General features: G+C 37.7%; 1 protein-coding gene across 1 annotated transcript in view; it reads right to left on the minus strand.

The window, feature by feature from the left end:
• Positions 1-15,827, minus strand: part of LOC104273387 (echinoderm microtubule-associated protein-like 6) — a gene marked incomplete at both ends in the record, with an annotated part of 59,949 nt that extends 44,122 nt beyond the window's left edge. Inside the window, 6 exons of the mRNA XM_009868714.1 lie at positions 2,130-2,331; positions 5,243-5,378; positions 7,105-7,290; positions 9,595-9,663; positions 10,653-10,751; positions 15,668-15,827. Of these exons, the coding sequence (XP_009867016.1) occupies positions 2,130-2,331; positions 5,243-5,378; positions 7,105-7,290; positions 9,595-9,663; positions 10,653-10,751; positions 15,668-15,827 (852 nt within the window). The remainder of the gene's footprint in view (positions 1-2,129; positions 2,332-5,242; positions 5,379-7,104; positions 7,291-9,594; positions 9,664-10,652; positions 10,752-15,667) is intronic.
• Positions 15,828-25,058: the final 9,231 nt, after the last annotated feature.

The raw sequence follows: 25,058 nt of genomic DNA on the forward strand, positions 1-25,058 counted from the left end.
TAACCAAATACTAAGAAAAATTACACAATGAACAGCAATATAGAAACATTCACATCAAAGCACATTTATTATTGAAAAATCCTTTTGAGTACTTTTTTATCTTAACGAAAATATTTATATATTTCACTGGAGTTCCTCACATGAAGCAGCAGTATATATAAAAAAATAGCACTGTCTGAACAAACCCCACATTCTCTGGTGCCTCACCACCTAAATGGATGCAGTGCAGCAGAACACCTGTAATGTTAACAAATGCACATTTATAGTATGGCAACATTCAAAGGCATCAGTAATACAGTAACTACGATAATAATGTAAGAGCAGCGCTACTGAAGGCTTTACGCGCGCGAAGAGCATGCTTGCCCTGTCTTTCCCAGATGGGCACACGTTTGTTTAAGCAGGCTTTGAGTCAGGAGTGCATTGCCCAGCTCCAAGGCAGAGCTGAGTTACCACGCTAACCAAGAGACGAGTGCAAGACGATAAATCCCAAGTCTTAGCATGGCTTATTAGCTCAAGGGCTGCACAAAGCTAATCCTAGCTTTGCAGCTCTTGTTTCAGAACTGGCTGGTAGCCTACCAGAACGCAGGCAGCATGAGTTTGTGCCTGTCTATGAAACTGTGCAGACAAACCCAAGCAGAAGAGCCTATTCATGTGGAAAGAAATAATAAGAATGTTCTAGAAACAGAGAGATAAGACAGTTGTAGAGAAAACTGGGAGTTCTGTTAGTTTCATACTTGAGATTTTAATTATGGTTTGGAAGAAATGAGGAATGGCAGGAAGAGGAAATCAGTACAAGTAAAAAGATAGAAAGGAAAGGGGAAAAGAAATTCCAACTGACCAGAAAGCTTCAAGGCAGAGGTGAATCCTAACGTGGAATGTGAATGAGCATAAATTAGAAACTGTATGTATGGTAGGAGAGTGATTTTTCCTATTTAAATATGGTCAAATGGTAGAACTCACATGTATGTTCCTGAAATAAGTGGACTAGTAGTCCATAAAAACTGAAAAACTGTTTGGTAACTGCCTGGGGTTGATTTGAAAATATGCAATCAAATTATCCATGTAAGATGAAAAGCAGTCATCATCCATTTGGCATAGAGTTGGAGAAAAACCTGAGGGAGGGCTTAGAAATTAGAGTAGTAGGGTCAGGAGAAACTGCTAAGGAGGACATCAGGGGAACCAGGGCTTGGGAAACCAAGCTGGTATGTGCTGTGCTGTGAGGGCCAGGGCTTCAGGGCAAGGGCAGAGCCACAGTTGGAGTAAAGACTCAGGACAGTCCATAACAAACTCACATCTCCCAGAAATCTCTCCACTCCCATGGGGAGCTTTGGCAGTCAGGAAAATCTCACTATCCTCAATCACAGGTAACTAATTAGGGACAACAGGCAGTGTCCATGCACACCTGAGATAACACCGACAGCTCTGTGGGTATGGGGGTACATCCACTACAGTGAGAATCTTACCTTAACCTACAAACTTTACTGTAAAGTCTTACTAAACATACTAAAAATGCTTTTCTATTTTTTCTTCTCCAGAGGCTTAATGATCTGCCAAATTTTAACAGAAACACCCTTGACATTATGACAAAAATATGTGTGCGAAGTTTCAAATCTCTGTTACAAAGCTTTGAGGCACAAGTGCTACATTAAACATCTCAAGGAGCTTTTTCACTGGGATAAATGAACACATTTTCATTAATCTCATTTTCTGGCATTTTAAGTGAATTGGTTTTTGGATCAGGTTTCCTAAATGCTCAAGGCTGAGGCCAACACCTGCTGTGCTAAACATTGGTCAAATGTATTCAGGTTTTAGATTTGCTGCATATTATTAACAGAAGTAAGAGGTAACCAACATCCATTTAGATACCTACACCTGCTGTTCACGACATTAATGAATTAGTACTTAAAGCAGATTATATAAATCCAGCATGTTTTGAAAATAAAATCTGATTACTTTTACATGGTATGCAGAGCACAAAGGCTAAAGAGAAAAGGCAAAGCTGGTAAGGAAAACACGGGGACAAAAGAGTTGCCTTAATGGAGTCTTAACACAAGGCCAGAAAAATAAAAAATTACAGATGAACGTGTACATGAATGAATAGATAAAAAATAAGCAAGATCTAGCCTTACCGTACAGAGCGATCATCACTGCCTGTGACTGCTAAAGGTTTCTTTGGGTGCACCGCCAGGGCCCAGAGCTCCCCTTCGCAATGACCCTGCATAATCAGCATGGGTTTATCTCTCTCTCTTACTAGCACCTCAAATATTTCACTGTCCTGCGTCCCTGCTAAAAGTCTGTCCGCTTTCCAACAAACACTTCGGATGGACAAACCTGACAGGGGACAGAATAATCTTAGATTAAAGGCAATGACAAGACAAAGTGATAGCACAGTGAAGATCATAAAGACCTCAAGAGTTAATTTATAATAACTGTTATGTTTTTACACTGAAGTCTTCTAATACATCACAGCTGATTAAAAGCCCAAAAGAGTTCTGTTAAATGATCTCCATCTGACAGAAGAAGAGAAAGCTCAATCCTGTGAAAACACTGAGCTCTAACACTGCTGCTGCTGGTTTCTCAAGGGAACAAGATCCTAGGCTTGTAATTTACTTTAGAATTTACTTGAAAAAAAAAAAAAATTCAATTTCCCATCACTTAGAGATCTAAATTTTAGATCCTGTGACTGAAACTGGTTTTATTCCTTTTTTCAGTACTTTACTTCTTTGCATATTTAAATAAAATTTTGGATAAAATTTTAACGGTAAATCTAAATAGTTTATGCCCATGTTATCACACTTCTCCAATTTATCCACAACTGAGTATTACTGAAAAAAACCCAAAACTAAACCCCAAAGCAGAATCTTGCTTTGCCTGACTTTTAGAGAGCTTGATCTTATTCCACAAATATGATCCTTACTTTGAAGCTGGAATTTTACTAACCACAAGCTTAAAAATACCCTCTTAAGAGGCTAAGCAATTTAATAGCATTCTCTACTTGACTGCCTGCAGAATTTGTATTTTCTGTTCCAGTATATGAAAACTAAAGTTTGGATAATGGGTTTAAGATGCTGTGAGATGGGACAGAAGGGACAGAAGGTCAGAGGTAAGCAGTTAAGCCTACCCCATTGCTTGAAGTTACCCATGTGCTCAGACTAATAGTGCCATTGACATGACTGAAAATGAATCAAAACTTCCAGAGTTTGTTAGCAGCGAGCACTAAATGGAAGTGATCAGTGGTGGGTGATGTATCGGATAGAAACGGCAGAAAAGGCCAGAGACATTACAGGAACATTGCAGGCAAGAGCTGTATCACACTGAAAGAGCACAGAGAAAGAAGAAAACTTAAAACAGGAAAAAGATAAAAAATTTTAAAAGTGATGGTGACTGGGTATAAGTTCATGCTTTGTTTTTATGACCTGCAGTCACCCTCAAGGTCCTAATTTTTTATAGGCACAGCCAGACCAGCAGTCTCCTTGTACTTTTCACAGATATACTGTGATGTCTTTTTACTTAATCTCAAGGATTATGCTCACGGGCATGCCAACTTTAACTAAGCTTTGATAAAATTTTGCAGATGTGCATAAGTCAGTTTCTCACCATTAAAGAGGGTCATGTTTTTATTTTGACAAGCATAAATCTGAAGGATTTAAATGCTTTGAAGACAAGATTTGCACAGTGTCCTAGTTCTAGTTTTTAGAAATAAATTCATTTATCCATTTTTAAAAGTTTACTATCATTTACAAATAAGTCTAAACGGCAACTTCACTTTCTACAAATTAATTTTTTACTGATTTTGCCAAGTAAGAAGATAGCAAAAAACCTCTGTCAACCATGTCTCAACCATATGGCCACCTGGTGCTGTTCAGCTGCTCTCATCTGTGTGTTCTGCATCCTGGAGCATTTAGGAGATGGTAGAAATAATGGCATCAAGTTAGAATCACCCTATAGCACGTCTAGTGAGAATTCACCTTCAGTAAGCCTATCTTTGATTTAACTTTCACCAAGACGAACATCTCTTCTTAGGCAACTTGTGAAGGATAGCTGGGTGTTTTCTGCAGACAATGTGCTATGAGATGACACCTTTATTAATACAGTTTTCAGAAAGTATTTCTAAATTGATCAAAACTGCTGTAAATGGGCATAAGGTACCGCTATTGTTTTTTTAGAAATGAATGTTAAATATGATTATGGCCACAAAAAAATACAAAAAGCCAGAACCCCAGAGCAAAAGGACTACTGGTTGGGTGTCTTTGCCAATGTTTTTGAGGGCTAAATTCCATGAGTTTATACTACAGCCTGGCAAACTGGTGGAGCAGTGTTTGTCTAGGGCTGTTGGCAGTCTGCTTGTTGGATGAGCCTACTATTGCAAACCTATGCATTTTCCAAATACTAGAACCATCAACTCCTCTGGTTTAAGTCAGATGAAAAATAAACAAAATGAACTTGTTACTGGATCACAGACCAAAATACCCATAATGGCAAAAGAAAAGTTTATCCTTAGTGGCCTCTTGACTATTCCAATTTTAATATGAAAACTAGGTCTGAAAATGTAAGCTAAGAAGCAGTGGAAGTTAACACTAACTGTTACAAAGCTGGCTGCCAAAAGTGTATAAAGCCTACTTCAAATCCAAACAGATGTGGAGAATTCCCAGAAGACTAAGATCTTGATAAAGTGTGCACGATGAGCTATGGAGATTATAAGTGCTCCGAGAGTGCAACCATAAAAACAAAGTGATGACTAAGCTCATAGGAAGCATGATAACATTCAATAAATACAGTGGTCAAGAATTTAATAACATTCTCTCCACTAAATATGACAAGTGCTTCCAGTGATTCTGTGATTCCAAATGAACCTAACCAAGTGAGCAGGTGGTCAGCGTCTTTGAATGCCAGGTTCCACAAGTCTAAATCAGTTAAAGGAATTACAATTAATTAAATAAAAGTTTAGCTAACTTCATTCTCCTATCTTCTTGCATTTAATTAGTTTTTACTCATTGGCTTGCGTTTGCCAGTGGGAAGTAACAACTATTAGCATCTCTCTGTTTATACTATGAAATACGGAAAACTCCTTAGGCTACATCACTATCAGAGAAAAAAGGGAATACAAATCTCAGAAATAAATACAGTCATCAAGTTAAAAAACCCCCACAGCAGTATGCACAGACATTTATGCTTCAAATTAAATTGTATCATAATCCGTTATCTAGATGTGTGAAAAATCATTAAAGTAATAGTTCATTACCTTTGTATCCTTGTTCAGTCTCCCTGAGATCAATTTTAGTAATTGGTTTGAAATCAGTGTCCCATAACCGAATGCAACCATCTCTCCCGCCAGTGGCAAAACCTTCCTCACAAGCATACATACTAAAAATTCCAGCCTGTTAACCAATAGTAAAGAACTTGAAAACTTGTTATACAATTGATTTAAACATGCAAAGCAAATGTTTATGAACAGACTCTTGTTAAAGGCTAGAAACCGCAAGGCAGTAAAATGCTGTCCATCGAGAAAGCAAATCAGTAAACACAGGGGTAATTTTATTTCAAGTGCTCCCACTCCAGTGGCTTATGTAGGAATTTTTGTACAAATAGTAGTGATACAGACTAGTTGCAGAACTTTAAATTTGGGTTAGTTAATACTATTAACAAGAACTATTGAATGAATAATGGAACACTTAAAATAAATAGTTAGAATAAATAAAAAACAAGCAAACAAGCAATATAAATATTCTTACAGGTGCGGAGATGATTGAGATATTCTTTCATGAATTCAGTTCAGACATCACATGGAATCTGACAGGAACTGAAAGAGAGTCACTTAATTCTCTTTGCTGAACAACAAGTTTCTACTGCACTTTGAATCTTTTCATTTTTCAAAGTGGCTCATCACTCATGACTCTGCTCTACTACATGGGAGTAGCTCGTGGAATGTCTGCTGATTCAATATATTATTAAGAAAACCATCCACTTGAGAGAAAAGCTGGACTGCATGGAAACTAACATAATGAAGAGACCTCTGTTTTTAAAGTGGCCTTGTTCAACGTGTTGTTAACTGACTAATACTTCTAATAATTAATTACACAGAGATCAGAAATTGAACAAGAGAATGCATACGAGCCATGGCAAACCCCACAATTTTTAAGGGTGAAACAGAACAGATTATATGTAGAGAGACTGTATTTAATCATAATGAATCTCTATAAAGTGCTGCAAACAGAAGTCTGCAAATACACTAAAAGGGCTCACTGTTTGCCCAAGATATTTCCACATTATTGCAGTTGCACGACTAGCACAACCTGGCAACTCTACAGCAGTTCTGCAGGTAAGGTGTCCTACTGACTTCAGTCCAGCTGCTTTCATAAATTAGGGATTATTTCTAAAAATAACAATTGCTCTCCTGCACACCTAAATCTAATCTCAAAAGGTAATACGAATCTTAATGCACTGCCAACATAACTAATTTGAGGAGGTCAGAAAAAGCTGTTAGGCTTGCACTGCTCTCTCCAGAAAGGTTCTAGAAGCAAGCTATAGCGACAATTGCTAGATTTCATATCACTCTTCTAAGGAAAACACTCTTGATTTCATTAGAGCGATTAGAAATCTAACATGACCCTACACATTCACCCTCCCCTCTGTAATTATAAGTGCTCCAAATCAGGGGTTGTTATTAGGAAGCCAACTGGAGTAAACTGTCTTTGGAATATGGTCAATTCAGAGATTAAACAGGTTTATTCCACATGGAAGCTTTCATGAAAAGTCACTCTTCAGTGTTCGGAATTTTAGTGGTAAAATTCCATTTAAAAGAAGATCATTTGGTTACCACATATTTTTAAGTAAACTGATCATAACTGAAGCTACTCAATCTGTGAAAATTTGGATTTAGAAGCTTCACTTGAGATTTAGTCTGCCAGGATCAGTTCAGCAGCTAGCATCTGTTGACAACAGGCAAACTAAGTGCAAAATTACACAAAAGTTCTTAACTCATGAGCACTCCCAGACACTCTTCTGACCTGAAAGAGGAGAAAATCATTGCAGACATGCCCTTAAGATGTTTTCCAATCCAATGAACAGTTCATTTCAGAAATTGACATTAAACCCACAACTTACACTGTGTGCTCCTTGAATTGTGCGGACTAAGTTTAGTCCTTTCCAAACATAGATGTCTCCATTTAAAGCACCCGAGTAGGTGACATCATCTTTTGCACAAGCTAAACAAAGGATAGTTTGGAGATCTCCCGTTTTACCAAATATTCCTCTCTTCGCCGTCAGTGCATTTCCACACAATGTCCAAAACTGTGAAATATAAATGGCATATTAGGAAAAGCTTCTGCAGAATTTCTGGGGTTTTCTCCTATTAGCGTGCAGATCTCTCAGGTGTGCATCCTTACAGAACAGTGTTTGGACGGACACTTCAATGACGCCTATAGTCCTGTCAGAATGCCCATTACTCCAAAAACTGCCCACTTACCAAGGAAATCCCCAGGCAAATGCAGGAAGTCTAAGAATAAAACAAAATGATCAAACTGAGAAACCCAGACACAATTCTGACTCACTATTGCTACACCACGCCCTCATTATTTCACTTTCTTTTATCATATTTTGCTGGGTGATATCCACCCACATGAACGCACACTTTTTAAAGCCAGGAATATCCCATTTTTCTTATCTGCAAAATGTAAAATACAGCTACAGTTCTGAAGTAACAAAATATTTCATCTTAAAGAACTTTTGTGCCCAGAGTAGACATTTTTGCCCTTTCTAGTGCACCAAAAGAGATATTTCCCTTAAATACAGTAGCATTTCCTGAGAAACCATCTGTTGGATGGAGACTGCAAACGCGTGTATACGTGAAATGCTTTTTACACGCACTCAGGTCTTTGAGCTAAGACAGAATTTCAATTCAATGTGTAAAGAGAAGCGCTGAAAAATCAAGGCCTGCCAGACTAAGATGCTCTGGACATGTGCAGAAGCAGAACAGGAAATCTCTGCGGTGTAGCACAGTCGTGAATAGACTTGCTAGCCCAAGTCTTTACCAGTAGAGGCATCTCTGCTCCGGGGTCCGTTGCACACTGGAGAGATATCCTCAAGGGGTGGATGGCAGTATTGAAGTGTCTGACACAGATGCATTATGTCCATCTCATTCCCACTGTATTTGCCTACAGCTTTTCCTGGCTATAAGCCTGATTTTTAGGTTTTTGTACTTACTCCTACAAAATTCCTACAAAACTGAATTCCAGAATATCCTTGGATCAAGGATTGTTTTCCAGATCCATCTCTATTTCTAATTCAATTAGTTTTTCCCTCTGCCCCTTAACATAAGGCAATTTATGCGAAGGCAGTGCGAATGCTTTCCCCAGGGCTTTCATTCTGTGAGTGAAACGCACACTTTTCTCATTTCTGGTTAGAAGGGTGAGAAAGCAGGTAGCAGTCTTAGGAGATGGGTGGAGGAAGAATACTGAGCTCAGTGTGAAATTTACCACAGCCTCTATTACCTTCTCAGCCAAATGAGCCAACAGAACTGGAATACTACAGGAATAAATGGCACTATTCCCAAGAATTAGTCCCAATTCTCACAGCAATACAATTACTTCAAAGCTGGTTTTTTTCCTTCGTTGCAAGTTAAAGTAATTAGCAGGTTCCCACAGCTTTACAATGAACGGCAAGTATACAGGCTGCTGTTTGAGCATCACTCGAGGGGAACATCTAATCGTTTCTCCTTTACGCTTTTTAATATTTTTTCTTTTTTTTTGTCCTGGCATGTCTCTATACGTACTTGCTTTGCCTGGTATCATGCATGATCAGTGTAATAACGGCCATTTTAGACAGCATACAGGTGCCAAACAAAGGCAGGTTTTGGAAAACATCTTGCAGAATACAACAGATGGTATCGCTGCTGCTGAAACCACCCACAGTTTGAAAGCAGTGGTGGTTTTAAGGGCACAAGCTTCTCAGTAACCAGAACTACATATATTAACTGGTTTCCTAAACTTACGGTTAAAACTCTTCCCACCCTAGTCATGTGAAATAATTGCCATCTGTTAGGAATGCTTTTGATGAGATAGGGGAAAAATAGAAACCTGCAGGGAATATTGGCAAACAGAAGGATTTCTTTCTAAGCTTTTCACAGGCACGAGAATGTTTTATCCTAAACTTATGGTACAAGTCTAAGTTCATTTTTAAATCACCTCCTAGAAAAGGTGATTTAGAGGGAGCAGATCATCTGATTCGTACTTTTAACTTAGTTCCTCCTGCATCTGTTCAGTGACTCTTTGGGATGCTTGATGAGAGAAATCACTAAAGGCTGAGACAATTCTGAGACAATTTAGGTGGAATGAAGAGGGCAGAGAACTGAAAAATTAGAACTATGTAACACTGAAAATTACACCAAATGATGTTCCTACCTTGCTTAAGTAGATCTGCACATCAGGACTGCAGAATATCTAAATTAGCTTCAAACAAAAACTTTTGCTAAAACATTCACAGAGTAAAGAGAAAAACATAAACTGTCTTATATTTAAAGCCTTCATTATATCAAAGGACAAATTTCTTTTGCAATATTTATTTACATGTTAACAATAAAACAACAAAACTGTTTACCTTTATGTGTTTTACGCCACAGCTGACGATTCTATTTGGTTGATACTGATCCCAGGAAATATCGAATATCTGTTAAGAAATATAGAAAGATGATACTTCAAATTACACAGTAATTACATCTAGGCTTAGTTTGACTTTACAAATTTTAGGCATTATTTCTGTCACAACATATTACTAAAAATGAAAGGACACTATTTTGGTAAATTTGGAACTCTTTGTAAGCAAAGGTTAAGGCAAATACGCAGGCTTCCTCACCCAGCTTGGTGAACACACCTCATTCCTGCCTTCACACCAACAACCTATTCCAGCTCCAAGACGTTAACTGACTAAACATTATTTACTGTCTCAGATAAAGTGGAAATTATGGTCTGTGCTAATGTTCCTAAAGGTCAGACACGTAAGATGCAGGTAGACTGTATATACCCACAAACTGCCCGCTGCTTTGCATATACAAATATTCCATCATGTGTAGTAAAATATTAGAACACTTCAGTATTATAACATTCTAACATAATATCATAATACAGATAAAAGTTGTCAGAATGGGTCCATAATTTATTTAAATGCATGCATCCTTGTGCTTATATATGTTGGGGATGTATTTTGCTCATGCTAAACCTGTTTAAACATTTCCTAATCCTGAATAATATTCTAAACTCAAACCCACTCAGTTGTCGTTGAAGTTATGAACCTTTACCTGAAGTCAATAGATCTAAAAGGAATATTTATCCTAATTATGCTTCTTCTACAGGTAATTGTCTCAAGCAAAAATAAAAGGGAGATAATTAAACTTTCCCTTAGGATAAACTGTCTTTTTGTCATATTGAGAAAGAATGTAATCGTTGTCCATTGAGCTGGCACTTCACGCCTCATATAAAGATCATTCTAATCAGTGTGTAGTTACAAAGTATTTCCTCCCTAGGCTTTACTAGGCAGTCAGCTCAAGAATCCATCACACACAAACCAGAAAAATACTTTAATCTAAGAGAAGTAAAAATTATTTTAACAACATTTTTGCAATTCCTAGACAAAATTCAGTAAATCCTTCATGCAGTTACCCTGTCTGAATGGCCTGTAGCTGTCGCCAGCAGTTTTCCTTTCTTCCAGTCCCAAATACAGACTGTATTTTTGGCATCCAGTCCCACTGAAGCTAAACGCTAAGGGAAAACAATAGTAATTCAATTAACAGAAAACCGACTCAAAAATAATTTCAGATTATCACCCACACAAATTGATTTTCTTACATGTGACTTGTGTTTGAACTAAAGGCACCATCAAGATACTCACCACTTATTCACTGAAGAAAGCACTGAAATATCTAATCTTTTCTAAAAAAGTCAGGTTATTCATGTCAGGTTACATCTTTCTCAAGTACAATTCTTATTATGAAATATTTGAAATGCTTATTTCAGGCACTCACCATTCTAGCATTTTGATTTATTAATCTGGTCATAAAAGTTATTCTAAAGCAATGAAATCTATCTTTTAAAACTTTAGTTTCAAGGGAGTTTTCAACATGCACTATGCCTGATGCAATACACGAACTGTACCTGGTGAATAGCGCATAACCAAAAGCTTCCCAGCAAACATGCTAAGCAATAACGCATTAATGAAAAAAAACTCAACCCAAACCAACCTGACAAAACACCCAAAACAAAACCTCTCAATCCCCCTGAAACCTACTTACGGATTTACACCACAAGTTCCTCTGAATGCAGTCTATTTTTATATTGTCTTTCACTGAAATAAAAATACCTGAGGTTTTGTTAAACCAAGCCGTGTGAGAATCTGCTGCAGGAACTTGCACAACATCCAGTAGTCAGAAGACTCGATTATGATATGTCACATCAAAATCTGAAGACTCTCCATGTGCGAGTCTTTACAAGGTAGATAAAGGCAGGTTCAAAATTTGGGGTTTCATCACTAGATGTGATAGAAAAAATGTGGGTTCTCTCTCAGATATGTGCTGAATATCTTCATTAAATCTAGAATAACATGCTTGATTATTAGGTGTATGGCTATGAAGGAAAAAGAAAATCAAATATAGGAAAAAAATCACATGCTTCTGCCAGTTACCAGCAAAAATATTAATTTTCATGAAGAAAAATTATTGTACAAAAAAAAGTTTTATTTGCCCTTGAGCAATCTACATCCACCCAGGCATTTGGACAAAACACAAGATATTTTTCATGGAGCTTTCACTGATTCCAACTTTTTCTCTCTTCTTTTATACTCTTCACCACAGAAACCATGGCAGTACTTACAGTATCTTTTAAATTCATGATATGAACAACATCAGACCTGAACTGTGACTACTAGTCAGGAAATCATTATTAGTGGAGTAGATGGACAGTGAAAGTACTAGAGGAAACTAAGAAATGTTTTCTATTTTCTTTTAACATAGATCTACTGAGGAAGGTCTCCTGGTAGAAAAGAGAAGTGGAAACACACTTTTAGTCCTTCCTTTTGGAATACAATTTGACAGAACTCTTTTCAGAGAATTCAAAGAACTTCCAAAAGAAAGTATCTGCCAAGTAGTTTATGCACATAATTAAAACAACTATTTTTAAATCTACATAGATTTAAAAAATTTGGCTAAAGAAGCCAACAGCTAGCTAATGCCAAGCTAGTAAAGAGTTTGGAGCACGTGTCATACAAGGAACAGCTGAGGGAGCTGTGGCTGTTTAGCCTGGAGAACAGGAGGCTGAGGGGTGACCTTCTCACTCTCTACCAACTCCCTGAGAGGTGGGTGTAGCGAGGTGGGGGTTGGTCTCTTCTCCCTACAACAGAGTGATATGACGAGGGGAAACGGCCTGAAGTTTCATCAGGGGAGGTTCAGGTTGGATACTAGGAAGAATTTCTTACCGAGAGGGTTGTCAGGCCCTGGACCAGCCTATCCAGGGAGAGGGCTGAGTCACCACCCATGGAGGTGTTTACAAGTCAGGTGGATGTTGTGCTAAGGCACGTGGGTTAGTGGTGTCGATAGGCACAAAAGTTGGACTCGATGATCCTGAACATCTCTTCCAACTGAAACTGTTCTATGATTGTATGTACTATGGCAGGGTCCTCCTCACTCAATTTTTAAGTAAAACTTATTTTTAGAAAGTACACAGAAAGGATTAATCTAAAATAACTCTGAACAGAGACTGAACTGGCTAGTATTGGTGAAATACTTCAATACAAAAGACATCGGCTTTGAAGCTAGTTCTGTGAAGGGCAGATGTCGGTGCTTTTAAAGAGAAACTGCAGTTAATTCCTGATTCAACAGAAGACATTTTTAATTACAGGCAACCTGACAGCTCTTCACTAAACCTTTGAACAAAGTGCAGCTTCCCTCTCGCCAATGTCATCTCGTGCATGTATAGAAAAAGCCCAAACTAAAAAATGGGATTTTTAATAGCAAAAGTATTGCAAGACATTTAGAAATACTGATGGGACCTAAAAGTACACTACTAATTAAAAATAACGTAGCAGATAGACAATTTACTCTAAATTCTGTCTCCAAATTTAAAGCTGTAATTAAAGTTGTAAGACACATAAAATAAAGGAAGCATATAACCTGCTTTAAGTTGCACATAGATCTTCTCCTTATATTCTAAAAGTTGACAAATCCTGTTTATTCTCCACACCCAGTTTCTGGCACATCATGCCAAGGAAGCATGAGACAGTTGCAGAGACAACTCCACTGCCTCCATACAGGGTCAGCCGAAGCTCAGCAGGGAGTAATATTTCAGAACTAATTCATTTGCATGCCTGAAACAGGCACCCCAGAGTTTCCGCTACAAGTAGAGCTAATTAACTTGGCTAAAATACAGATGCAGTGACACTAACTTTGAGAGCCACACTAAATCCATATACTGGAGCTGCGCAGCACTTCACATAGCAGCCACCCTCAGAGCCAGAAGCTGTGCTCAGTGAGTGGGAGGAAGCCAGGATGACTTGATCCAGCCCAGGTAGAGAAGCAGAATTATCTGGGCTTTTCCTCAGTCTACTTTTATTTAGAAAGTGGACAGCTGACAGAAGTAGCAGAGAAAAAGAAGACATTCTTTATCACATCTATACCTCACAAGATTGTCGAATATATTGGTGTTTGGGGGCTAAAATACAAAACTTTGTTCGATACTAATAGACGTTCACTATAAAAGAATTAAAGGTATGCATTAGAAGGAAAGGTGAGAGCCCTGCATGGTAAGTCTATTTTGCCCTATCTCAAGATGCCAGCTCCCTTGGGTGTGCTGACTAAATAAATTGGAACTGCTAGCAGCAACGAATTCCAAATACCCAAAGGTCTTTCTGCCATGCCCTTTAATTTTGGCTCAACACAGCAGCTTCTCCTGCAAAGCCGGAAAGAGCAGCAAAAAGCCAAGATACATTATCCATGTTTATGTCTTCCAGCATTGGTCTTTCTCCAGATATAAAAGCATTCTGTGCAAATTCTTATTTCCAGAATAAACTGCAACTTCCTCAGCACTTCCAGAAGCAGAACATTACTATTCTGCAAGGTCAACACAGCATAACTTCGTTTTTTAATTACAGCAGGACACCCAGCAGGATTTTCAGAAGAGCCTCCACCTTTAACTCATACTGACTTGGCTCTTTGGTGAGTCTTTATTCCCATTAGTTGCCTTCATAGGTTCTAAAAAAAAAAAATTTATCCACTAGTCTTACGAAGTTAAAAATCAGAGAAAATTTTATGAACAACTATTTCTAAATGAACAGTATCTTCAAAAATATTATAATAGCATTAGAAATTTTGTTCTGTTGACTTAGGGGGTTTCTCATCTGACTTTTTATTCCGCAATTCCCAGGAATACATCTTTCTTTAATTAGAATCGGCACATGAGATTTCAGAGGAAATGGCTTTACTTTAAGAAAACTAGATGATAATTGAAAACTAGGCTTAAAATAGAAAGGTAGTTCTAATTTTTAATGAGGAAGTAAAATCCATAGTGCTGTTTAGTCATTCAAGCTACTCAGTGCTTTTAAAAAACGTTAAAGGCAATTGCTCATGTGGATGTGCTTTGTTTCAGAACAACCTTTAAATTGAATATACACAAGATAAGGCACAATAAAAAGTACTTTTACGTTGTGTGAGAATACATTTTGTCTGTAGTATGGCCAGTTCTGATCCCAGAAGGCATAATAAAAAGCACTGTGTGGCCAGCACGAAGAGTAGCTAGGCTTATGATAGTAAAGCACTTGTCCATAGACAACTGACCATCTAGCACGTGATTTTCAGAAAATCATCTAAAGGCAGGTCTTCCCAATTGGGATTCGATTCTGAGGTACACAAGCAAATACAAAAACCAGCAAGGATCTCTGCAAGAATCCAGGCATCGGCTAATCCAAGCATTCCAAAAAATACATTAGCAACCAGCTATAAAATATAACCACTATGTTACACCAGAAGACTCACTTGGATATCAATAATGACAAAATTACATAGATACTTATGAAACTACAAAGGTGAAATATTTCTCAGGTTTATGTGAATTGTAGATCTATTTTCATCTTTCTTCATTCACAACTGAATGCTTTTAATAGTTTGCCTTCAGGGAGGGAAAAAAACCCAACAGTCAATGCGTTTAATTGTGAAAGCTCATAATTTACTTAAAATTTTGTCTCAAAATACCATATAAGCTAATCCCATTGTACAAAGCCACACACTCAGTGTCCTAGCCTTGATACCCAGTTCAATTGACTGTGCACCCTGCCAATGAGACTCTCCTAGCAGTGAGGTTACTGGAGCTCCTCTGCCAAAAAACTCCAGGAATTGAGGACTTTGCCAGAAACTGATCTCCCTGAACAGCAGGTGACAAGTGTGTGGTGAAGCTATTACATTCGAGCTACAGAGGGCTGCATTTCTTCTACGCATTAGTCCAACTCCTCTACTTGACCTGAATGCTCGGTTGTGATTTTTGTGTCAAAATCACTTGCATTAAAAATTTTATTGTAATAGGAGTTTCAGTATTAAAGCCATATAGCTACCTAAACATAAAATACTTTAATGGGCATTTTTTCTAGAATGAGAAATCACACTAAATTGAAAACGAGAGGAAGAAAATATACAAACCTGGCCATCTGAATCAAAAGCTAAGCAGGCAACTCCATGTGTATGTGCATCCTTAAGAACAGACACAGTCTGTACACGGTAGGAATCCCAGATGCAAATGTAAGGGTCCTTCCCAACCTGCCCTGTAGCTACTAAAGTTTTATCCGGGTGAACTGCAAGGCTGAAACAGAACACAGTTGAAGTTATAATACACTTTCTGAATCAGTAAAATAGTATAAAATGTAAATATTTAATTAAAAAAAGTTTTCCTAGTTCTCAAAAATTCAAGCTCCTTCTGATTTATTGGAATGATTATATCAACTGTCTTCAAAACTTTACCTACCCTTTCACTTACTTAAGATAATCTGTTTTATGGAAGCCAACGTGGCTAGTGTAGAATACAACTTATCATATAATAATATTTTAACTAGAAAATTTAACTAGAAAATTTAAGGAAAACAGGAGAACTTTTTGATTGATAAGTTGAATGAAAACACAGGCTTTCAGCTTAGTCTTTCACAGCTTTTACTTCCTACAATTTACTCCTCTTGTACACATCAGCCCAAATATTCTAAAATATGGACTAGTGGCTGAATTAATCGATATTTTTCACTATCAAAAATACATTGAAGAAATCTCCTCATCTTTACATGTGTAAAGATAATTGCCACAAAAGAGACTTAAAAATAAATTAAATAAAAATAAGTATCCTGCTTCCTATGAAGAGATACAATTTACCAGTTTACTTCATTTTTGCCAATAGCCGATTAGAAGCATAAAAACTGTCACATCAAGTCATATTTCTACTTCTAAAATTCAAGCAAGTTGCCAGTGTTTTAAAAACTGTCCCCTGGTTTTCAGTGATTGACTGCACTAGCATTCAGAAGACTTGCTTTAGCTAACTCTTACCCATTCCTTACACATATTAAATGCTCAACTTCTTTGTTCTTTGTAGTATCTGTACAGAGGTATGTTACTGCAAGCTGCATTGTAATGCAGGCTCTCTTAGAAGAATCAAACTGTATCTCTGTTCACAATCCTTCAGATATGAAAATCTCTGATCAGGCAGCCCACGCTATCCTTTTCCCTCACCCCTGCCTAAGTGCGAACACCAATATTTACTTCCATTCTGTTGTGTTGGAAGCATTTCTATTAGATGTCAAACATTTACTGGAACCAAGCAGTAACTTCAGTTAGAAAAAAACCATATATTTTCTTCATCACATGTAACAGATTTTCACTGTAACACAGAAGACAAAAGGCACCATGCAACAAACTTCATTTCACATTACCCAGAGGAGTGCAGGCTATCAGCAGTGACACAGCACCAGAAGCTGCTCTTTGCAATTGTTCCGACCTATCGTCAAGCTACCCTTCAACCTTTGAGCTATTCTCTTTGACAAAACCCAGAGTATCTGGTCTGAAAATCTAGCCTGGGGATGTTAGGGAGAAAAAAAATCTCCCTAAGGTAATAAGAATACAAAGACAGTTTTACACTGTTATCTAGGAAACAAATTTGAACAATGCCTGAGTACGTGAGCTACAGATGGAATAAGGAAAAACATCCTGTTAATAAATTGACATTTAACAGATGGCTTAGGGAAGCTGAATATTTCTTCTATCCTAGGAGCAGATAATAATAATTATTAAGAAGAATTCATCAAAAAACTTCAGAAGTTTCACAAGCATACGTATTCTACTTTTTCGTAGAATCATCACATTAAAGAACAATTCACGCAAATAAAAACAGTAACTTTAGCACAATGCCTAGTAAAACTATTCTATCTACTCCTGCACTTGGTCATTCCTCCTTTCCTTCATAGGCTTGGATTCTACATTATATTGTGTGCCAGCTAGTTCTCCGCAATTGTAAACCTATATGGGGAATACAGGATGACTCCACCATACTTAAGCTGTGAAACCTATAATTAAGTTAGAATTCTTCAATTATAAGAGCCAGCTGGAAAAGATTAATTGGGCTAATCTATTTCACTAACACCAACTTAATTACATCTACCACAGTTTTGTGCAGTTCAGTTCTCACATACTAGAAATTCCTATATTACATTTTGTACTTCCATTCCTTGATATAAGTTTAAGAACAAGAACACATTTCCTACAATACAAATACGTCTGTACTGAACATATTTGTTATTTGTTTTATACTTTTTGATGCATGAAGTCAATTGGTGGGGGAACTAAAATTAGGAACCAATATCAATTTCTGGCACCTAAATAAGCAGTCTGATTTTCCAGAACAGCTAAGGACATTCATCTCCCACTAACAGCCGTTACAATGCACTATAACTGCCTACGTTCAGTCTGGCTGTTAGATAACCAAACGTTTATTTCTGGCAGACAGAACACGGGGTTACAGAGTAAGGAAACAGAGTCCAATTTCAAGAACAAATCCTGGTGACTGTTTGATACCTGTGTATGATTTACATGTTTGTCGTGTATCAAAATTGTATGTGGAAACATACAATATATGTGCTGTATGGGTTGCTTCCTGTCTTCAGATTATAAGATTTCCTGCTAGGACAGGTTCTGGGAACTTTCCTGCCTTTTAAATTCATCACTTATGTATTAAACTGTTGCATTTATTCAACCTTTCTAAGCAAACATCCTATCCTAAATCTACACCATCTATAATGATAACACATCACTATTTGCAGCACTGGAAAATACAGAAATAGTATGAGACCAGTGCACTATGAAAATACTATTAAAATAGATCAGGCATTCAAATAACAGCAATTTACGGTATAGAAATTATTATTAGGGAATTATTTCGTATTCCTTCCAACAGGAAGGACATCTAGCAATGCAAAAGTTTTTATTATGTAACCAGAGAGTTTTTCTTGCACACTTCACAAGCCACACTAGCGAAGGCTTTGCTGTCAACGAGCAGTGAGAGCAGGGCTGATCCAGAGGAAAAATGAGCAGGGAACAAAGGGCAGTCAGGGCACATGCAGTGCCCGCACTGACCAGGGTGAAGGCTCACAAGATGGAAGCAGGATGGGCAAAAGCCATTTCACAGGAGAATTCTCCCTCACTTTCCAGGTTTGTGGGAAAAGCAAGTGCTGAAGAGTTTGGGGTGGAAACAGAAAAGATGCTTGCTGGTAGTGGCAGTCACTTCCCCACAAAACTCAACCTTCTCTCTGTGGGAAGAACAACAGGAGCAGATACTCACGCAGGGTAAGAGGCAGAGATCACCCGCTTTGGAAGCGCACGCTCCCTTCCTTCCAGGGGAGGCAATGAAAGCGAGGGGATTCCTGGCAGTCTGCTCTTACGAGCACCTGAATGCTGTTGTGGATGCTTAAAGCTAACTGTAAACTCCAAAAGCACTCTGATGCCATCACAAAAAATGTCTTTTATTAAAGTGCTTTGATAGGTATTTATCTTAAGAAAAAAAATCCATTTAAGATGAACCCATAAATTTTAGGTAATATTTTAACATTACGCCTTATTGAATAAAGGTGTATTAGGAAGAATAGATTTCAGGGAACATTCCCTTTTCCTTCCCTTCCCAGATCAACAATTCTGAACCTAGCATCCAAGGCTGGAACGCTCTTAATTTAGGATAATTAAATATGCCAGCCGTGTTCCGGCAGGGTCTGATGAAATGCTTTCTAAAAGTCATTAGTGACTCCATCTGGTCTGGGGGCCTGTCCAGATGGTAAACTCTTACTACCTCCGCAATTTCTGTTGCAATAATATCTCACTCCAAGATTTTATTTTTCTTTCATAACCACATTAGAATTTCAAGGGACTGAAAGTATTTGGTCCTTGCCTGCAATGTGTTTTTTTTTGTTTTCTCTGACAGGTTCTCTACAACATATACATGCAATACAGATCTCAAGTTTAAAGCCAAGATAGAACCAAGTAGAAAAGTTGATAGGGAATGCAAACTACTTCAAGTAACTGAATAGAATATTAAATTGTTTAATCAAATTGAATATTAAATTGTAATTTCTGTGTAAATAAACGTGTAAATAAAAATTTTTTTTTCTTCATAAAGCTCATAGTCAAGGAGGCAGAGAATTATAGGTGCTAGAAAGAATGGATGACTGGGAAGAACAAAAATAGGGATGAGGGAATTGATTGTGGCTGAGTAAAAGACGTTTCAAGGAGTGAAGAGAAGGCTCAGGGTGGGTTTAATGATAGTCTTCCCAAACATCAAAAGCAGTTACAGAGAAGGTAGATGGACTCTGTTCACAAGGATGCCCAGTGAGAGGACAGAAGGCAAGAAACAAGCTGCATCATTGGAAATTCTGCCTGGATATGAGAAAAGCATTCTTCGCCAGAAGAAGAATTAAAAATTGGGATAGGTTGCTTAGAGAAGTATAGAATCCCCGTCGTTGGAAATGATTCAGGATTTACTTGGCTTGACAGGACCCTGGATAGCCTAATGTAAGGTCGTGCTGTCAAGAGAGAGTTGGAGTGGGTGATCTCTGGAGGCCCCTTTCAAACTAGACTTTTCTCTGATTCCAGATACTGAAATACATCAAGAAAGTCTGAAGTAATCAAAGTAAAAATGCATTTTGGCTCACAGCAGTTTACTTGCATTAGGTAATTGCTCATCGATGCTGCAAAAAGAAACCAACTCGTGTTATCTTTAGTATATACAAGCAGAATTGATAGATTTGTGGAGATCTTGAAATGGATGTATCAGATGAGAAGTTTAAAACTCACTGTTCTGGATCTTTTAAATACATCACTACACCACCTTATTTATCAGGTAGTAAAACCACTTTTTCACTGCAGCAAAGTCTGAACATTTGCTTTTATAGTTTTCAGTGCATAATTTTTCAAGATGTTTTCTATTTAAGAATGCCATATTAATTGAATCTTTTTACTAACCATTCTATGTCTAATACAAATCAAGCAAATAGACTTTTCATACAAACTAAAACTAGTTTTCAGAATGTCCCACCCGACAAATAAGAATTGCTATTGGAAAGAGGAATTAAACAGTTTTGATCAAAGTCACTGCCCACTGTGATTGAAAAGCACCTTATTAGATGGGTTTGTCACCCATCTCCTGATGGCGCAACTCATTCACAGTGCTAGGGCTCTGTTTTTCACCTTAAAGCACCATGCAAATTTGTTGCTATTCTAAAATAACTCTAGATAGTTAGACGCTGATAAATTATTCTCCACTTCAAATCCATCCTGTTTTAAATCTGGAATAACTTCCACGTTCAGACGAAGCTTTACAGAATTACGTAGTTTTAGGTAATACAATGCTATGCCAATGATAATGAAGATTTGAGGAGAAGCATGAGGCAAATTTAAAATCAAATTCCACAGCAATGCAGATACTGTCTGTATATGATTAATTCAGAAATAAGTAAAAGAATTGGTGCTTTCTTGCTCAAAATCTGCTACAAATGCTACAGCTTTGCAAAACAGAGAACATAGCAGTTGCTTCCTTCAGAATTTAGGTCAAACTTGTTGTGAAGTACTCAGGGCACTGTCTGTGCTACGCTTGAATGAGGGACAGATAAATAACACAACTATGTTTTTTCTTCAGACTTTTTCCTCTGTAGCAAAAAAAATATGTCTGAAGAAAAGAAGACTTGCAAGAATCTCCAAGTCTACACTGAAATAGGCCATTACGTGCTAGTAGGTATTTTCTTCTTGGGTGCCTCCTTCTGCTCCACACTCAGTGTGGAAAGAAGTGACACTTTCAAGATCCTGACAGGCCAGCAGGCCTAAATTTCTGTGATTCTATGATTCTGTGTCTGAAGACTAGGGAGCCTTTCAGCTACATTTTACTGCTTGCACAGTGCTAAGGACAGAACTGTCTTCACATGTCAGCACAGAATGCAATGCTTTCAGGAATTCCTCATTTCACAGAACAAAATGAGTTTCTTTCCTCAGCTGTGGGGTCAAAAGGGAAGATGATAACTCATTGTACAGACACAGAGCAGTCTTATCAGCTAAATAAGGCAAAATGCAGCCCGATCCCTAGCTCTGAATACAAGACAAAACATAACCCAGCCTAATCAAAAGCAGCAATGTTAAGCATATATGGGGACCTGCAGGAGCAAAAGAAAAACAGGAAGGAAAGAGGACTTAGGAAAACGGAAAAAATAAAGCAATGAGAAGCCTCCATAGATCATGCTGTAAAAATAGAGAAGAATTTTAGGAAGAAAACTGCAGGAATTTGACAAGACTTGTTTTGCATATAATCTCCTCCCAGATTACTTCCATCTATCATTTGAGGAAAATGTATGCAGCTCCCAACCTTTTGCTCTTCCAGTGCAAGCCTGTGACTCGCGCAGGCGGTAAAGAGCTGGCAGGCAGATCACACACCAGGGGGACGAATTCTCTTTGGCAAGTACCACAGTGCAGGTGACAGAGGCTAGGGGAGTGCACTGCAGGCATATGAAACAAGTCTCACTAGGAGAACAGACACAACAGAGGTCTGGCAGCTCTGATACACGCAGCCTCTGGGTGTGCATATACATGTATGTATAATACGATTAATGCACACACTCGTACAACTGAATTACCTTTTACACAGATGAACATAGAGCTATAACAATTATTTTAAATATACAAATTATTGCTACGTGCTTACTGCAAACAACTCAAGTACAGAACACATATGTCCTGAAAAAGTAAGAATTTAAATGTTCAGAAACACCAATGGGGAAGGGCAATGACAACATTTTAATTTACTGGCTTGATTTTTATATGGTAGTATCTTGCTTATATATAAGACAGAATAGCATATGTGTATAGAAATATGTTTTTATGACTATCTGGCAAATAAGGCATTTTTTAGGTCTAAGTTCTTGCTAACTATTCTGCTGCTCGCTTTCCCCTTCCACATTCCCTATGTAGGAACAAGAGCAATACAGTTACAGGTTCTAGCATCTCTTCATCATTCTGCAGTCCCTCCCTATCTAGAACAAGTCATTGCAGGCTAAATTTCTCAGCAGCGATCCCCAAATTTGGTGGCCTGCCTCAGACAGCTACCATCTGCTTGTCAGAGGAAGTAAACACCTCCTGTTCTGAATGAAGGCAATGCAGACGGTGACTGAAAATCACTCTTCGGCTTAGCGCCCATAACTGGTCTTGGCCACAAACCGAGCCTAAAGCTGAATCATTTATGAAGTGGATGTGGAGCTCAGCTGGGCTTAATAAAGGTCTTTGAAGCACACACATTAATAGCTGCTGTTATGCTAAAGGATACTTAAAATGTCCTGGGAATAAAAGGAGAAGCATTCGACAAGCATTTTATTTCTGAATGTTTTCCATAACTCGTGGGGGATTAGAATGATGGCAGAAGCACTCAGAGTATATAGTCCATCACTCTAGAATGACTCCTCTTTGTCCTTGGATACTACCGATACCCTGATCCTGTGCCAGTGTTTTTTATTCAAGCCTATGGAGTTATTCCACCACATTTCAATAAGGCTGAGTTGGCTGCTAAAGTGCTTATTAGAAGTCTTGACAGATCAGGTCGATAAAGCTGCACAAACAACCTAGCAGAATGTGGAATTTGTAATTGCACCACAGAGCTGCAGAGGGGTCACAGAGTCAGGTCAGATTTAAAGACTAAATTGCTTTTCATCAATTAACGTTTCCCCAGTAACAGAAGGGAAAGAAGTAAGGAAAAAACCCACCTCTTAAAATGTAATGTTTTGAGCAAAAAAGTTCTGCAATTTAATTAAGGGGAGCTCTAATTTACACTCTTATACTTCTGTACACAGAGAAAAATCAGCAAATTTAATAAAAGTGAATGGCACTGCAGCACAGACCTACAGCACTGTGGTTCCTCATCACATGTGGCTGCAGGAAAACAAGGGTCACACAGTTCTCTAAAAATGTATTTTTCCCAGGCATATTTATTTCATATGTATCTCACGGATATTTTGCAACTCTGAGCTTCTGCCATTGAAAAAAAGGGATTTTCCCCAAAGTCATTTAAGGACATTGAACGGTAAGTATAAACAACTGTTGATTTTCTCATGAATTGTAATTTTTGAGCAACAAGTCATCAGGGAAAAATATGCAGTATTTTTTATTAGCTGCACCGCACCAAGCAGACACTACTGTGTAATTCTGGACTTTCCCATATGCCAGTCTTCCCCTTCAGCTTCCACATGCATGCACAGAGTTTCCATCTGAGTCTTATATTTGCATTCATGATGATCGCAGCATCCTGCAATACCTAAAAATAAACGCCCAAAAGGACACAACTATTAAATTTCCAGAACTTTTTCGTATTTACAATGGTATGACTATTTTTTCCAAGCTAAAAAAACACACACACAAAAAAAACAGCTACTGTTCAAACTTTTCTGCATCATTACCACTTTTAATCTTCAGTTTAAGAGATTTCATCTCATCCTTTGAAAAATCCCTAGGTACATTCACACTTGTGAAAAGTTGTATGAAATGACACAACTCATAGTCTCTTCTTAAAAAATCCAATCTCAAATAATCATTTGTTTGCACAGGTTTGCCTTTAAGTGATTAGCAGAAATAAGGATTTTAAGCCTAGAGAAACTCTTCGTAGTTCAAGTGCAACGAATACACGGTATTACAGCCTGTTATTCAGGCACTCTTCTCACAATAATCCTGTCATAACACATTTTGAGTTTAAGCACTTCGAATGGGAAGTAGCAAAGATTCCTTTTAACACATACATATGAGAAATCCATTTTCCCTTTTTCTAGCAATTAAAATAAGAAAAGTTTCTATACAATAATCCACGAAACAAATGTGCACTTACTAAAATGAAGATTATGGTTGTTACCTTGCTTTATATTGTCTGATACAACCTGAAGATTGAAAGTATCGAGCGTCTCTTTTGTGTGGGTTAGATTATGCAAAAATTCTGTTTCTCAGTTACCAATTATCATGACAAGGTGCCACAAGAGCCTATCAAGCCTTAGACTTACACATTAAACTTCTTACATAATAGAATTTATCTAGTTTCCCAGAGCCTATTCTAGCTGCCAAACATGGAATGCCTGTCATCCAGCTATAGCCTATTATTAAAAAAACCCCCAGCTAAGTATCATTATTTTTAAAACAAAAGTAGAAAATAATTAAGATCTAAAAGAAAGCCTTGGTTTCACCATACTCTGCTATACTTCTGATGATTAAGTTATGCAGCATCATGGTAAAACCAACAAAAAAAAAAACAAAAAAAAGTGGTTCACCAATAACATCCCAAGACTCTGCACATAAACCTCAGAAAGGTAAGCAGTAAAACACCAAAGAACCACACTGGATAAATAAATGCTGATGAGAACTTTCTCTCTTTACCTTTTAGCATTCTCTCCTTTCAATCATTGCAACTCAGCTAGTTACAAATCAGCACTAGATGAAATCAAGCAGAACGTTGCTTTTGAGGACAAGTTGGCCACACTAAATCTGACCCCACTAT

This window comes from Apaloderma vittatum, unplaced genomic scaffold (assembly GCF_000703405.1).
Source record: "Apaloderma vittatum isolate BGI_N311 unplaced genomic scaffold, ASM70340v1 scaffold9874, whole genome shotgun sequence".
In the NCBI taxonomy this organism is placed as follows: domain Eukaryota; kingdom Metazoa; phylum Chordata; class Aves; order Trogoniformes; family Trogonidae; genus Apaloderma; species Apaloderma vittatum.